The 18,352-nt window shown below is 37.1% G+C and overlaps 1 protein-coding gene across 2 annotated transcripts in view; it reads left to right on the top strand.

The window, feature by feature from the left end:
* The first annotated feature begins 617 nt into the window (after positions 1-617).
* The window catches only part of LOC148078079 (rho GTPase-activating protein 23-like), a 46,918-nt gene continuing 29,183 nt past the window's right edge, over positions 618-18,352 (top strand). Inside the window, exon 1 of one of the 2 annotated variants that reach the window (XM_087794631.1) lies at positions 618-809. In XM_087794631.1, coding sequence (XP_087650757.1) covers positions 801-809 — 9 coding nt within the window. In that variant the 5' untranslated portion in view covers positions 618-800. Of the gene's footprint in view, positions 810-15,101; positions 15,236-18,352 lie in introns of those variants that run through there. The other variant, XM_087794630.1, reaches the window with a different exon arrangement.

Genomic DNA, 18,352 nt, shown 5'->3' on the forward strand with positions numbered 1-18,352 from the left:
ATATAAAGTATGTTGTCCTGCATTATATTTTGTTTATTTTCGGACTGCATTGTTCAAACATTTGCGACTAGTAAGTCAGGAAGGAGCTTGTGTGCTTGGCTCATGGGCTCCTGTGATACTTCCTTATATAAGATCTGAGGCACCAGTAATCTTGAGTGTGAGGCAACACTGACGACTGTTGACAACACGTTTGATCTCAGATGTTGCTACACTTCTTATTGATATGCATTCAATCTGTTTGTCTGCGCTTCATTCACAGTTCACCGGCGCCAAGAAGGAGACTACGGAGCTAGAGAAGCACCGTGAAGGAATGAGTGTGACAGCTGCTGGGGGAATCCTACTACACCATCAGGTCACATGGCACACACACACACACACTATATCCCTCTGATCCTTCCTCTCGTCCTCTTCACTCTAATGCTGTATACAGGGAGGGAGGGCTTGGGAGGAGGGGAGGAGAGAGAGAGAGAGAAGCAGCAGTAAAGCAGTGTGTGTTTGAGCTCAGATTCTAACCAACACACACACACATGCTAGCTGTACACACTCTTCGCGTGGAGACGGCGGAATAAAGCAAGGGTTGAAGTGAGATAAAGCAGGAGGAGGGCGAGGGCACTGCTCGTGAGGAGGGAGGACCACACTGTCACACACAGGAGGAGGAAGAGGAGGAAGAGGAGGACGCCGGGATGTGGGGAAATGCACGGGAGACACCGGGGTGGGTGTGAAGTCAAGAGCTTGCCATTGAAGGATTCCCATCAAGCCATGATCCGGAGCAGCAGAAGCACCAGTTCTTGCTGAACACCATGGCCCAGGTGACTCACACACACACACTACACACACACACACTCAGCAACATAAATGCACGTTGCTTTGACCAATGTTTTTATTTTTGCCTGAATCATCTGCAGCAGAACCCTTTTTCAGAACCAAAATATAGGTCTTTTATCTTATTGAAGTGCTATTTTTGTCTCTCGTCAATATTTTCATGAGCAGAAACACTTGTCTCCTGTCATCATGCGAGTCTCAAGTTCAAAAGAGATACACAATTGTTTGATAAACTGAAAACCTGGAGGTTTAAACAGTCGCGAGTGTAGTTCTTGACAACGATGTTTGTAATTGTTTAAAAGATGACTTGCTTATATATGTGAAAGTGGAAGCGAGATGCTGACATGACATATTTTGGAGGTATTTTGTTAAGTTACGGTTCCCTAAACACTATCTAACTAAGAACATAGGATAAAATAGATGCATTTTCATCCACTTTTTTGCTAAATTATACAACCGTACCTTTTAAGCAGTGCATTTTTAGTAATTTTATTGTTAATTATAATAAAGATAATAATATTATTAAAATCCTACACATAATACTTCCAATTGATATGTAACTTGTTATATACATTGTTTTTCACAATCAGAATTTCTACTCAAAATAATTAGTACGTTTTTTTTATTTTAATTTTGTGTCTCTATATGTCTGTAAAAGGAATATTTAAAGTGTTAAAATGAATTAGTTTTCTACAATCTGAAAATAGTCTAAACAAGATAGAGCTTTCATCGGAGGAATTTGGGAGGCAAATTCTGTTTAAGGTAAAAGTTCATATAAAAGTGGTAAATCTTAACTAATGTCAAAACATCATACGGGTCCCCATAGATGACTCGGTGAGCAGACTTTATAGTTTTACTTAACTCTTGTGAGGCATTTAATCGTATACACCTCAACATAAAAGTAACAACCTCAAGCTCACAGATGCAAGGAATGTTTGAGTTTTCATGTAAAATGTGGCTGTTTAAACAAGGATGATCTACAGTTCATAAACTCAGCTGTAAACATGGAGATGGTCACTATAGCAACATCATGAATATTTAGATCTAATGTAAAATATGTATTAATACGACATTTAATGGCTCTCTTAACCAGACACAAATTTGAACTATCCCAATCTTTTGAAAGATATCTCAAAAAACAAGTGGTTGTTTCAGATAAAGTGTTGCATCTTAACATTGTAGACACCCAAGTGAGCAAAACATCTTAAGTTTACATGCTTTTTTTCTTACACCACAGAAGCAGATACTGTTTTATTCATTCATTCATTATGCCGTTAAAGCTATCTTTACTTTTATGTTCATGAAAATAAAATGGCGACTTCAACAATCTTGTTAAGATGTAGCTAGATCTTTCTGTAAATGTATTTGATGCTAACTATCTTATTTAATTTGAATAGCAACCCTATATTTAAGTTACAATTATGCCCTTTTCTTTTACCTATTCTTTATCACACTGTTTCAAAAATCACATTTTGATCACAATAATAATGTTATTATCAGACCAGCAATTATCTATTTGTAATATTTAAGCTATCTTTCTTATAAAATGTAGGTCAGTATTTATATTTGGAAAGCCCACATTCAAATTTAAAAAGCCTGATTCTGTAATGAATGAAATCATGCCAAAACTCAGACTCTTTCTCTCCTCACAGCTGAGAAGGAACGTCTCTATTCAAATATAAATTCACAAAAGAACTGCCTGTGAGTAACAGAGACCAGGCAAATAAAAAGGATTCCCGTCTGCGGGGGGAAGACGTCTGTCTGGGTGACAGCGAGGTTGTGTATTTTTAGCCATTTAGGATTCATGTAAAGACTCTTGTTGTATGTGCGTGAGACAGTGAGTGAAAGAGTAGTGAAGGGCCTTTATGTTGAGTCGATTTTGTGTGTTACTTTAAAAAAAAAAAAAAGAGTTGTATTGACCGCGCAGGCGAAACAAGTGCTCGGTCGAGTCGCACAATGGTTAAACTATGTAGCAGAGTGAAAAGTGTATTGTGTGTGTGTGTGTGTGTGTGTGTGTGTGTGTGTGTGTGTGTCAGGATATCCTGCTTTTTCTCTTACAGGCTCACACATTAACAGATTTTCAATAATGCCTCCGCTAGAAATGTAGCTGCTGTTGGTACACTAAAAAACGACATTAAAAATTAAACTTCAGTCATGTTTATCGTGGCGACGGGAAGACTGAATTATTAAAGTCACATGAACAACATTTCTGGAGGAAACCAGTTGGAAAAATCAAGCTCCAGAAAGAAGTAAATAATGGATACAGGGTCACTTTCAGCTCAGTGATATTCACGATGCAACATTTATACTGAGGGATTCAATTTTCAACTCACAGAACTGAAGTTATTGCCCATAACTCTGCATCCAGTTGGAATGTGTGTGTCCCTTAGATAAAGGGTTAAAAATACATATCCTGTGTTCAATGTGAAACAGCGGAAAGGGCTCATGGAGTGACCACACATGAGCTTCAGTAAAGTGACTCACACTGACATGTCCGGGGCCCAGAGACGCTCAGTCCTGTGTCCAGCCCTGCGGCCCCTGAGTCCACTTGTACTTTCTCTCTCTTCTCTGCTGCACCGCGTGAGCCGAGGCTGCTCTAATGGCCCGTGTGTGTGTGTGTTTGTGTTTCCTTTTAGTGAGGGAACAACCAGTGATATCCATTAGTTACTGTGTAGTTACAGTAAACAAGTCCTGTCGACTTGATGAACTCATCTGACATCAACATTAGTCACGAACAAATAAAGTTTTTCATTGTGATTCAATTTCCAAGTGACTCAATCTAAACATAAATGGTCAGTTATTTTTAGAAAAATAAATATGTAATATTGTATATTATTAGTTGCTGCTACTATCAAGGGTTACTTTTATGTAATAATAATTTAAATACACTTTTTAACTATTTTACCGTGGGTTTATGCACATTGAAAGACACCCAACAGAGAATTACTTTTAAACACAAAATTGACTTTAAACTGTTTTATTTATTAATTTAAAAACTTTGTTTTTAAATCATGTTTTCAAGTCTTTCTTTTGTTGTGATGACTTAAGTTATGACGATGACATTAGCAAACTGTCATAAAAGCTGTGCGTGTGTTAATGAATTAAAGTTTAAAAAAAAAAAGGGAATAAAAATAGAGAATTTTAAACTTTGACAAAGTATAAAAAATAATACTGTTGTTTAAAGATTATGAACACAAGAAGATGACATAAAAATGCCAATATTACATCTGAGGTCACACAAAGGTCACAATGACTATATATCCCAATTCACAATTCAAAAACCTCAGTTTATATTTCTTATTTTATAGTGAATTTGTTTTTAACATTACACTATTTCAAGAACATTTCTGTTTGTCATTCTATCTTCTATTGTGATACATACAGTCAGATATGTGGCTCTTGTTTGATCCTGTCATCATTTTTGTGAATCGTATCATCTCTTGTACATTTATCTAAAAATATGTTCTGCACACAAACACTAGAAATCAATGAAATCTCCGTCCTGTTTAGATGACATTTTCAATTTAGTGTTCTCTGTGTGCACATTTGTTCTACAAGAAGCTGCCTCGTCTCTTAATAGCCTGAGAGGTGATGAAGTTGAATATTCTGATGCTGCTGGATTTTCTTCCTACTGTCAGCCTCTAGCGGTGACCTTCTTTAGCGTGACTCTCATGATGCGTTGCACGGCGGCTAAAAAGGAATCGCCACATTTCGTAAGCATCACGTTAAGCAGCGTTATCAGCTCCCACCAGCAGCGACACAGGGAGGGGGCGGGGACACGGTTTGAGAGCACATTACACTGACAAGGACCTTCTTAAATTCTTTATGTCAAACTGGAATCTGTGCACCTCGATCAGCCGTTAATGCTGACTTGAGATTGACTTCATTCACTCAGATTCTTAATACTCCTCTGAAGAGCAAACGTCAAGGTGAGGGGATTATTTTGATTGATGAAAGAATGAGCTACAGACCCGTTTTATTACTTATATTATTGTATATATATATATATATATATATATATATATACATATATATATATATATATATATTCCAAGCCTCCTCTCTGGTCATCTATCAGTGCGGCGGAGTCAGTGTGTTTCCTGTTGTCGTGATGACTAAAGATGCTCCTGTAGTTTCATGGCAGTTTTAAATCTGAGGTTCATAATGGCAAAGCAGATGGTGTAAGTGAATTTGAAATTTGAGCTCGAGAACCTCCCGTCTCCATTCCCAGACACTGTTCAATGAAAGCAGCTAAAAGCGTGTTCATTTCAAATAAAACTCAAAGATATTTCTTTCATTATTAGTTGGTGGTGTTGGAAATAATTTAAAATACTTTTCCTTTTTTTTCAAAGGATTAAAGCCAGAAAAGGCTCAGCAAACAAATAATAATAGTTTGAAAACATATTTAGATTTTTTTTTTTGTGCAAAATGATAAATGATAATTCATTCTGAAATTAAAATTAAATGGATTTTAACTGTTATCAATAAAAGAAAATTAGGCTTTCATTAAAGATATTTTTAAGTTTATTACTTAAGTAATAGTAGTCACAACAATTAAAACAACACAATGTACAGAAAATGGAAATGGTAAAATCTTAAAAAATCATTCCTGTAATGGCCAACATAACCAAAATTAAACTCCAACAAACTGGTTATGAAGCTAGGTAAAGTGAATTTTGCGCAACAGTACTAAAATCCTCCGTGTTGTTGTGATGATGTTCCAAAATGTTGTAACCTAAACCTTTTACTCTTCGTCTGATTGATGGAGATTTGTCTAAGCGCATTTCGCTGCTTCTTATGTAATAACATAAGAATTGTGTAATAGACATTTGATGTGTTGTTTTGTATCTATCATATGATTACATTTTATATGATTTTATATGTAAAGTCTCGACTACACTTCATGAAAGGTATATTCTTTTAAGTATTTAGGTTTTCTATTTTATTTAATGTGCTAAACTTTGGAATATTTGATCCATCAAACAGATTAGGTTAGATATAATAAGAATAATTAACTAAATTATTAAATAAAGTGAAGATGAAAAAAATAAAAGAGCAAGTCAATTGTAATAATGCTAATAGAAAGAACATGATCAACCTAACGAGAAGTCAAATCAAATCTAAAAAAAATAAAGTAAAGAGTCATGTGGAGGTTCTTTCGTTTCTATATAAGTGAAGTTAAAGTGAAAAGAGAGCAGTGAAGGGAGGGCCTGGTCATAAAAAGAGGCAGGCTATGCTGTGATGTGGTCAGAAAAGGAGCGGAAAAAAAACTGGTAAGGAAACTGAAACCCGACTTCTCTTCTTGTCATGAATTTTATCTGACACGTATTAGCTTTTTTTTTAAAGCGTGCATCTTTTAAGACTAGTTTAAGTTAAGAGGGTTTTAAAAATGCCTGCAGAAGGTTGTGCCGCGTCTGGTTAACTGCATTGTAGAACAAAGTAGGTCCAGGCTAGCGCCACATTTTTAACCTGTCGGGGACAAAGACATTTTACGACTATGAAATCGACTCTGATATGCAGTGTGTGGTTGTCTCGTGTGTGACATCATCACTCAGCAAGGGAGACTCACACCTCCAGCAGCTGATGGTACCATCTGTGCTGAGCTGTGTGATATTACGTAACGGAGTGTGTGTGTTTTGAGTTGCATTTTTCTGCTGTTCATTCGCTCTAGTTCATTCACTTTATTTCTTGTGTGTGCACTGTCGACCCAGTAATGGTTTTCCCCTTGAGAGCAACTCTCATCGGGGGTCCAGTTGTAGTGTGTACACAGAGAAGAGTTTCATCTTCCACATGTTGTTGCTTAAGTAATTCCACATTTTCTGGTCCAATATTTCCCTTACAAGTACTTGTTTTTATAGTCATTAGTATTTTAAATTATAGGTTTCTGGTCACTTTGCTTTGGCCACCCAGTTCTTTCTGATGATCTCCTTCAAAGTAAGATTCAGTCGCAACACCTTCTTTTTGGATCCGACCCACCGGTTGAGAACCACTGTTTTAAGCTCATTGAACTCATTTAATTTGTTCAACTTAAATGGAAGTTGTTCAATTTGGAGATAGATGGCGTGTCACAAATTCATTACTTTCGTCAAACTTGAGATCATCTCAATGAAAATTCTTGAGACTTGAGGCCTGACTACAGCTACATACCTTCAAAAAATGCCAGTGATGTAGTTTAGTTTTAATTGCAAAACAAGTCTTAGTGATGGAGTTTAACAACAGTCATTTTGGGGGTAAATCAGCCATATTGGTTGGTCGGATCCTAATAACCCTAAAGCATACCCAAAAGGTTTATAGTCATACCTCATCTCCAAGTCCTAGATGGCTAATAAACTTCACGTATTTAATAAAAATCATGACTTTAAACTCTAAAAAGACAACCTCTAACTCTACAAGATACACCTTAAAGACACATCTCTACCTCAAATCTAATGTATGCTAATACTAATGACCAATTACAGACACTGCAGAATAAAAGTCTGTCACTGTCAGTATTGCAGCCTCCTCTTTTAATTAGATGAGTATTTCCTCCTTCGAGCAGACGGTCTCATCTGCTCCGTGCATCTGTGTCAAGATAAATCTGCATTCTGCTCGGGTCAAAAGCAGCTCAATTAATCAAATCGCCATATTGGCTTATCGGAATTATTCACGTTCATTATCGCGTCTCGCATAATATGTTTCACTAAACGAGTGAGTCCCGGTGCAGCATCTGTGAGGTCTTCCCTTGTTTACCTCGCACAGATGAAGTGTGTCAAGCTCTGTCTTTCACCTCAGGTATCTCCAGGATCAGGAGTCCAGGTGTGCCTCTTGTGTGCTAAGACAGGGTGCTTTGTGCTCCTGTGTGTAAGAGTTTGTGTGCGGTGCGGTTGTAAATCCAACAGATTAAGATTGTTGTGTAATGGTTTGTGCTCTGTGAGATTGACATGTGCTCTGCGGGTGGATTAAATGTATTCTTCTTTCAATGTCTGGATCCTCTTAACCACTTTAGGCAGACATGAAGTGACTAGAACAATGGATTTAGCTTCTGGCCACCATGTTTGTGCGCCTGCTTTTTTAAAACTATTTGAAAAATGTGTCCTCCATCCTGGGAGTTTTTGCTAGGTAATCAGTCTACAGTCTTCAGTGCTATGTTTTGAAGACTTAGATCTTATATGGGTGTGATACAATATTGATACTGCGATACAGTGCATTTTTTTTTTACACAATAATGAATCAATATCCAACAGCACTATATGAATAATGTTCAATTTTGTTTTGCAATTATACTTCTGGTGGCTATATGGCAGCAGCCATTAAGTCCTCCACAGCTAAACAAACAATGAAATCTAGTGAGATCCCAGTGAAGACTGAGGACAAGAGGATGCAGTCGACTCCAGCTTTTAAAAGCTAATCTTTGGACATAACAATTGACTTCGTCAAGAGTCATGCGGTCTGTATACATTAAGTAAAATACTTAGACAATACTGCAGTATAACAATATATCCTATCGTTGCCACTGTATCGTGAAACGTATCTAGCAGCAGATTTTTGCCAATACAACCCTGACTATTTTACATTAAACTGAAACAACACAACAATTTTCAGATCTTTGTTTCTGCAGTTATTATTCTCCTTTTTGGAGTCTTCACATCCCTTTTTCTCCGACTATCATTTCTCTTGCTACACAGAATCCGCATTACTAAAATCTATTCAAAAGAAACAACCAAGGACCTCCCTGTGTCCCAGTCCAAGTTCCCAAACCCCCAGTGGTCCAAGCATCTGCCCTCCTGGAGCGGTCTCTGTGGATTTGTCAATATGCATATTTACATTTGGCACAGGTTTGGACCAGCTGCTCTTTAGAAGAAGCAGTTCTCCTTTGCTGTGCCTGAGACTAACAGTGAAGCACTCCATGGATTTAATCTTGTTTATCATTACAGACAAGCTCATTACGACCGTACCAACCAACTAGAAAACGATTCCCTGTAACTTTATTTTGACAGTTTGTTCCTCACGCTGTCTCGGAATAGTCTTCCTGGTCTGCTGGTCCAGTGATGTAACGGTCTTGTCCTTGGATGCTGAAAATGATGCGAGGAGATTGTTCTGCAAATGGAGCTTCACTCTCAGGCAGCAATGCTCGCTTTCAATCAGCAATTTACATGTGATCGGTCTGTCCCAGCCGAGGACTTCACACACCACTGCACCTCTAATGCTGGTGTCCTCGCGTCTATCCAGAGGTCGCTGCTGTATGTGTGTGGTACAATTCCCCAAACCTGCATTTATTTCAAATATAGAAAGAGAAGTGAGTGATTTTCTGTTTGTGTGTTTTGCCCGTCAATCACATTCTCGTCCCTTCTTGGTGAAACAAAAGAAGCTCCCTTAGGTCAGAAGCTGTTTACGCTGCGCTCGCCATCCAGTGGCCACCTTGCTGTACTGCAACTTCTATCCATAGCTTCGGTGCTGAGGATTAGATGGATTAGATATTTAGCAAAATCTCCCTGTGCCGCTGTAAATAGACAGATGGGCGTGTTCCACTCGACTCCCTCCCCCAACTCACGTACACACACACTTTGTGCAGCTGCTCTGTTGCCATGCCAGACTACAAAATAACAAAAAATAGGTACAGATGTTTATCCATTTACCTCATATTAAAAAATAATTTTCAGGTATCCTAAATATATTATTTAATATTTTTAACTCAAATAATTTTAACTTGAATAACTATAGTTTTTAATATTTTCATTTTGTTTTCTTAAATAGATCTAATTAATAGTGAATAAAGTGTTTTTTTAATAACTTGATTTCTCAAACTATCATAAATGTTTTATATTTTAAAATGAACATTTAAAGAAAATGTATCAATAAATACTTCTTATTTCTAATTTTAATTCTAACGTATTGCTTTGTTCAGAAATATAAAAAATATGTTTGGGACGTAAGAAGAAATAAATACATCTTAAATAGTAAGTAAATATACTTTTTTTTCTCTACTTATATTATTATGTTACAGTATAATCATAAACAGTTTAAGTTTCACATGACTCTCTGACTCAACTATATATTTGTTCATGGCTTAATTTTCATAGTTTAAGTGCTCTGAAGAATTCCATAATAAACATATAAGAATACGTTTTTTTTTAAAATTGTATTTGCACTAATGGCACTTTTATTCTGCCTATAAATAGATAATGAGCAAACTGGGCCAAGTACATTTTCTTCTGCTGTCCGTTGTTGTATTATTAGGGCTTTTACGTGAAGTACATCTGATTTTTGTCGCCTAATATAGTTTTGTTGTCCAATGGAGTCATTGGTTTGTAAAAGGAGAGATGTCTTTGTGTCAGAAAAGATAGTCTATAGATGTGATGGAGGTTTGTGTGCTTCAAAGACATATTTTTACGGTTCCTGAACTTCCTTGCCTTGTTTTGTCTGCCAGGTTACAGCTGTAAAAGTATTACTTTTTAACTTTCAAAGATATAATATAAGTTAGTTAGTAAGTAACTGATTTTATTACAATAGACAATATAGTTGTTGACGTCCTCTGCACACAGAGGCTGTCATGTCCGATAAGTGATCAAAGCTTCACAGGAAAAAAAGGTTTCCATTTCCAATTCAGCATTTGATCCAGTTGTCATCCTTCCTAGAACTCAATCAAGGTCTTCTTTGACCGTCAGACCCAGCTATGCTCTGGAAGAATTGAAATGTATTTATTGGATGAGGATAGTACGCATCTGATTGTTCCGTCATCTTAGCTCCTCATGCATAATTCACATCAATTATATAGCATTAGTTCCAGTTGCTACCATCATTTCTCATCTGCATTACTGTTAATGAGGCATGGAGGGCAAAGAATGAAGGGCAGGGAACAAAAAAGTATTATTTTTCCTAGAATGTCTTTTATACATTTTCAGACGATTACATATTTAAAGCAATTATATGCATGAAGTTGTAAATCTGCCGTCGTATAATATGTATAATGCCTTTATTTGGTTTCATCATCACATTGGAAATATACCTGAAATAGTATGGACATATTTTTCCTCTTGAAAAAGCTATTTCTATTTTTAACTTCACATAGAAACATAATATATTATAAAATAGTGAATTGAGAGCCAACTTTAATACATAATCAACCATAAGAATTTTGTTGCTCTTCAATAAAATTAAAATGTTCCTGCTTATGCTGTAGCTCAAATGTATCACATGAAAACACAATTAAATTAGACCGTGCCAAGAAACAGTCATTGACCAGAAATTAATGATTGGGAAAAAATAACTTATCCCTTGTCTTGTCTCTGGGTCAAGGTGAACGACCTCCGAGGCAACACAAAGGATACCAGAAACACATTTGTTTCTCACCTTGACCCTGAGATAACACAAGGGTTAAGCAACTTAACTAGAGAACATAATGAAAGGCCTTTTACAACAACATGTTTGATTTTGACCTGCTGTAAAGGTGGTACTAAATAACACACAAAACAAACTTTGATGTGACTTTGTATAGTCGGTCTGTTGAGAAATGCTGCTTCTGACAAAATTCTCCTCGAGAGGATGAATAGTATCATCTCTGTAAAATAAGCAAAGGAATTTTTTGGAATGATTTAAAGGGAAAAAACATAATCCTAGAAGCCATTTATATCACTGCCCTCCCAGAAATATGCATGTGGTTTGTGCGCAGTTCACCACATTTTCCCAAACATCAAACTATGCAGCTATATAAAACTCCGAGTGTCACGTAAATACATGCTTGAAGTCATTGTAAATGAACCCTGCAGATTTTTGTTTTGCATCTCATTGTCATGTGATAAGAGGCCTTTGCTCTCAACCGGCAAATTAGTGCTGCCTTAAAACAAAAACACTTGTGAGTCAAGTTAAATTGTACGTGTGCATAAAACCACACATGGGAACTTTTGCATCAAAGAAAATAAAGTGCCAGTGGGGAAAGTGATAAAATATAAAAGATCATTTTAAAGATTTTAAACTTTACTGTTGGAATTTTTTGGGGGGTTCTTACTTCTTCATCAATTTATTGGATATAGGAGAGAAATGAGTGTTAAAGGCAGCAGACAGATCCAGGATGTTTAAGAATATCTTCACATCCTCAGCAGCAGAAATTGAAGTGGTGATTAGAGGTGGTGGAGCAAATAGAAGGGGGGGTCACAGGGTGCAAGACAGTGGTGGGAGGAACTTGATCTGGCAGAGTCTCCATAAGCCCCCTGCCGTGGGATGATTCCCTTTTTCAGAATAAGGCCAGATTTAAGCGTTCAGACCAACCCCCATACACATCTACAACACACACACACACACACGTCCACGTCCTGACAAACATCACTTTCCAACAAAACGACTGGATTAATTTGGGTTTTTATTGGAGCAGCCGGGTGTTAGCGTGAGCACCGAAGCCCTTTGAATAACAGTGTGAAGAATTTGGGAATCCTTTGTTTGGTGATGGGACATCAATCCCGTGCTACTAATCTCTTTGGTTACAGTAATTCTAATGAACCTACAGATTAAGCGTCAAAATTTGGCAACAATATGACATTCCCAAGAAACATTTACATTCATTCAGTCTTTGAAAAAAGGTCAGCAAAGGTCAACATGTGAAGGATGAATTTGACAAATAAGTATATGGGAGAAGAGAGACACACATCTGTTTGCATATTTAGAAAATATTGTCCAGAAATTTCAAAGACTAAGAAAAACATGTAGTCTTATTTTTGTCACTATCGATTGTTGCTTAAAATGTCCAGCAGAGGGAGGGAGAAGAGCGCTCTTTAAGGATCTCCACTCTATTACGTAAGGAAGTGTATGGATGATGTGTTTGATGGTCACTGGGGCGAGCAATACCTCCGCCACTGATGCCGCATGACAGTTGCCTCAGGGGGGGAGATAACACTGATTGTTGTGTGCGTATATGTCCAATTTATTTTAATGTATAGAGAATAGATAATAAAAGACAACAGTGCTTATTTAAGTAAAATGTCTTACTGTTCATGGATGAGTTGGTTCTCTTCTCTTAGTTCAGGATTATTGCGAAAACCTTAATAGCATTTTCACATTGTTTCTGAATGATCCATCTGTATATTTCAGTTATTAATGCATAATTAGTTCTAGTAATGGCCTGATGGGGTTTCATGAAACAGTGCCATGATTTTGAAAGCCCACTAGATGGAACTCTGTGCTTTATAATTTTTGACTCCGAACCACTCATTTAATAAAAACCTCACAACATTTGTTAAACTGAGAGCGCCACCTACTGAGCTCTGAAAATGACAACCCTGCCTTGTCATCGGTGCAGATGAGATAATAATTTATCAGGGCTTTAAATCTTGTGGTTGGATTGAACGAAGCATAATATAATTTGGATATTACAAAACTTTTACTGCTGTTTGTTCAAGTTAAGATTAAGATAACCAACAGCAAATGTGAAAATAATATATTATATTACATAACCAATGGAATAAAGTTTAATGTCTTCATGGATTCGTTTCAAGAGCAGTCCTGCTGTAATCGTCACTGAGTCATGTTCCCTTTTAGTCCGACTTCATCGATTTGTTCGATCGATAAAGAGGCTGCAGAGCTCCGATCACAGACGCCGAGGTGCTTGGGGAAATGTAGGAAGATATGAGCAGGAGACAGATTTAGAAGTCTCACATTTAGAGATTCACACGAGGAGGGGAGACAGTTCAGACAGACATTGATCCTAAGAAGATGTAATAGCTCTGATGTGATGTAAGGGGGAGAGGAGCGGTGGGTATTTCTAGAGCTTTGTATTCAGTTTAAAGTCACAATAACTTACATTTTTATATATTTCCTTCGGATTTTCTCTTATGTTTAGTTTCATTTTGAACAACGCTCTTCACTACTTGCCCAGAGAGTCTAGAAAGATAGATTTCCTTTATTAGTATTTATTTATTTCATTATGATTATAATTTATCTTTATTTATTATCTATGATTGACACATGACCACCTAACTGTTTTACAGCAGTATTGAGAGACTCTTTTTTTTTATTTACCAGGATTTTCTGCTTTGTAAACAATTGCATGTTTCAGTGAAAACTGGGTAACTGGTTTGCCATAGTCTTACAGTTACACTGTTCTGACAATTGAGGGCAGCCAGATACTCTTTTTTGAATCTTATGAATTGCTCTTTTATACACACATTATTTAAGTATAACAAATCATTAAACAAATGTTTATCTGGACAAAAAATGTGGAAAATTATGTCCTAAAACAAATAACTTGGTAATATAATAAAGAGGTTATATACAGAAGTGATCTAGTAAAAAGTAAAACAAAGTACCAAATCAAACTATTAAACAAGGGATACCAAAAGCACATTTGTTTGCGGGCCTCTAGGGCACCATGACCCTGAGATTAAACAAGGGTTAACTGAAATATTTATAACATATCGTTTTTATAGTTTTGTATTGAATTACAATATACATGCTGATCTGAAAACTAAATTAAAAACTAGTTTAAGAATAAAAATAACCATCCATAAATAAAATTATCAGTATGTGCTCTGATATATAAAGAACCACAGTAGCATTGGTATTAAAAAAAAAGAGGAGATTATAGTAATGGTTCAAATCAAAATAATATATTGCTATTTTTTAAATGGGCCCGTTTTTGTTTGGAGTCTAATCTGATTCAGTTTATCACAGTAAATTGTTAATGTTTTTCTCATTAACCGTTTGAAATACGACTGACTACAGCAGCAGCAAATAAATGTAAAACTAATACTAACTTGGTGGCTTCACAGTTGCCATTACATGTTTCTCATCACACGTTATTGATTGTTTAGAGAATTTTATGATCTCATAATTGATTTAAAAACTCAAGTTAATTGCAATCAACATTCGCAGATTTAAAAGCATGTGTTGAATATTGTGCATCCTCAATACGTTGAGATAAAAAACACTATTTCCCGCTCGGTTTCGTAACGACTTGGCGTCATATTTGGTTGTTTATGTAGGGAAACTGGCGGGTTGGCCAGCTGGAGACGTCTCGTTACCTTTAGTGAAGCCCATTGACGAGTACAAGGCGTTTCCGCTCCTTCAAAATAAAGTAGTTGTTCTATATGGGGAGGTTGGGTATTTGCTCTTTACCATACGGTTTTCCATAAGCTAAATAATCAGTGCAAACATATTCTATTTCGCTATCTTCAAAACACTGTCATACATACGTTTGGACGAGTTGGGCGTAAACTTTAACTTTACTCTGAAACAAAGAGGATGTGGCTCGCTGTAGTAAATGAGCAGCTTGACTGTCCTGTAGAGGCTCCATGAAGCGAGCAGCGGAGCCAGAGAGGACAGGACGAAGGACTGACACGATGTAAAGGCATCTATAGTTTCTTCTTTAAATCTCCCACACGAGGATAAGCCAATGAATGGAGTTACTTTTTGTCTTGTTGGAATTCCCCCTCAGTCAGACACTGAAGTAAGTCTATTACGGACCAAGACTCACATCTTCATCTTTACTTTAATTTATCAATTGCATGAAAGGTTTAACCTTTAATTTTAATTTTGTTTTTTAATTTTACATGTTGTATATGACATTTGATAAAAGAAAATGGGTCGGTTTTATTATTTTTACATTTTACAAGTGTGTGACATTATAATAATAATAATAATAATAATCTCTATTTATATAGCGCCTTTCTAGACCAGGGTCACAAAGCATACACTTGATTTACGTGTTACTCATGCATGCTCGCATATAAAAAGGTATGCACTTTTATATTCTTCAAATATAGATCAAAGTGCATGGGCACCTGAACTTTGTGAGAGAGATTGACGTTTGTTCCTTATAATTTGACCAAATGCTAAATCTCTGTTGTTCTATTGAGAATTTGTCAAACTTGCAATAACAAACAACTTAAAATAAGGAAGACATTTGTAACAATTATTGGTTATATTTGAAGTTATACATTTGGGAGGAGCAGGACCTCTTTAAAAAACCTCCAAAGACATTTCTTGTAGGTTTATTGATATGCAGTTTATATAATTACATTACTTCAGCTAAATAACTCTTTTTTCTATCTGCCCTGGATTTTAGGGGAGTCAGCGATTCCTTGCTGACTGCACTAAAACAATCCTGGTAATGTGAATTCTTATGGGCCATAAATCAAACGCTGATAGCTGCAGCACATCTGTGCTCGGATGCACTTGTCTTATGAAACTGGTCCAAGTCTGAGGAGGGAGTGCAGGCTGCTGCAGGCTGTTTACATACGTGATGACTTGAGACGCACTTCAGGGCTCAGGGACACACAACTGCACAGCACAGATTGAGCTAATGACCTCGGCCTGTTAAACACATTTAAGTCAGAACTATTCCTCAGGATATATCTGAGGCTCCAAAGGATGTGTTTTCCACAATGGCAGGGAATGTTGCCCGATATTTCCCTGTGACAGTTTTACTCCCCCTCCTCAACAGAAATGAGTTACGGGTGGGTGGTCAGAGAGACAATAAGAAATTGGGCTGGAATGCATGTATTTCCATATGCAAGCCCACATATGACCAGTCCGTCACAAAAGGAACTCTGTAGCCGTTATCCACTCCCCAAGACCACAATCAGACAATTTAGTTCAATAAAAACTTGATATTGTAGCTTATTTAATGAAGATTCTACTTAATAAGTGGCCAAGTGTTCTCTGAAAACATATGTTCACATTAGGCACGGCTAGTTAGGCTTCAGAAGAGTCACAGCCCAGTTAGCATCAGGGTTATGGCAGAGTGGACTTCATAGCTACCGAAGTCATCAGTCATAAAATGTTGCAAATGTGAATTAAACTGTTGTTTATTATGAAAGATCTTAAATTTAAGCATGAAAAAAAATCATTTTGTGATCAACAAAGTGTTAGATTATTAGAGAACCAGAAATTAGAGGGTACATCATGTACAAAGGTGCTTCCCGAGGTGGGAGTTTCTTCTGGGAACTGGCCATTAGTTATTACGTTTGTGGGAACTAGTCATTATCTTGTTAGAAGTTGTTTCTTTGTGTCGTCGTAACAACTCTACTAACAAGGTTTTTCATGTCAAAGACAGTTAATTAGTACGGGTCATTGTGAGGGCTGTGTCTTTTATTTGTGATTACCTCTCTTCTTAAAACTATTCTGAGGAAACATGTTTTATAAAAGGTGCAACCGGTGTGTCAGTCACATCTCTGAGTTTATACCTGGGATAGGTTCTCATGGAACGGGGACTTGTTTCAAAACCAGTGGGCAATAGACAGGCGCTTTCTTCCTACAAGGTGGCTGGATTTCTACTACTCACCTTTATTTAGGGAAATAAATGTGTAATTACCAACTCATAAAAAGAGTTATTGGATTGTAGTAACAGGTTCCACTTGTTTTTCTACCACATCCTATAATCTACAATGCTTTGATTATCTCTCTTTCATGAGGATTTATTGTAAAACATTATCTTTCTTTTCCCCTATACATAAAGCAGTATCCAACACCCAACAAGGGACTTCATTTAAGGTCATACTAGCTTCTAAATGTTTGTGTCTTGTATTATTATTTTTTGTTTCAAACGGAAGAGGCAGAAACGTAAGATTGTCGTTGCTTTACAGGTTGCTGCTGATTTAATTGTGTTTTTCTACTTGCGTTTCTCTCGCTCTGGTATTGGAAGCAGATGTTTCCTACATGTTCAAAACCTTTCTTTTTTGCAAAATTTCTGCATTCCTGGTTCATCACACCTTCCGATGTGTTCAGTGGAGCAGGCTTCTCATACCTTATATGTCCTGCGTCAGGTTTGCCCTCGACTACACTTCAGCCGAATGAGACTTTTGGTGCTGGACCTATGATGTGTTGAAAGAGACAGTAGCAAACAATTTGATACTTGAACAGATGACGTAGAATCTAACAATTATCTGTGTTCAGTGCAGATCTTTTGTGACAAGATTTCCAGAAATCTCTTCTGTTCGTGGAAATCTATGCAAGTTTTGTGTCGCCGACAATTTATTTAACCTTTTTTTAATTGTGTTGATATTGTCTCCCCACTTACCAGAGCAGCCCCTTTAATACACACTCAAATGTGTGCGACATGGAGCAGAGTTGGGACAGAACGTTGTTGTGTTGTGGGTTTTTTGGGACTTGGCTGTGCACGTCGTGGTCAAGGGTGGGTGTCAGTGGGTGGTGTGGGGACACTGGCCGGCAGGCTGAGACTCGCTGTGGATTGTGTGACAATAGAGCTCTGTTGAGATGTGTGTTCTCTATGTTTGTGTGTGAAATTTAGGAATGATGTGGGTGGTCATGTTCAGGTCAAGGTTGAGAGTTCAGATATGAGGTCAGGGGAATGTGTCCCACATTCGAGTGAAAGGTGTGTGCAGCGACGAGTGTGTTACAAGTGTACAAACACTGAAGTGTTCCTGCTAACAGGTGGGTTGCTCAGGAATGTGTGTCAATGAGTGTTGGTGATAATGCTGCGGCTGTGGAATTGAGTGTGTGTGGCACAGAGAAAAACTGTTGGACCCAGATCAAGAGCAGCATATTTGGAAGGATACATGGGTTCTTGTGACACTAGTCATCCAAGTGTCACTGGGATCAGGTG

The sequence above is a fragment of the Callionymus lyra genome, chromosome 6, assembly GCF_982586985.1.
Source record: "Callionymus lyra chromosome 6, fCalLyr1.hap1.1, whole genome shotgun sequence".
Classification (NCBI taxonomy): domain Eukaryota; kingdom Metazoa; phylum Chordata; class Actinopteri; order Syngnathiformes; family Callionymidae; genus Callionymus; species Callionymus lyra.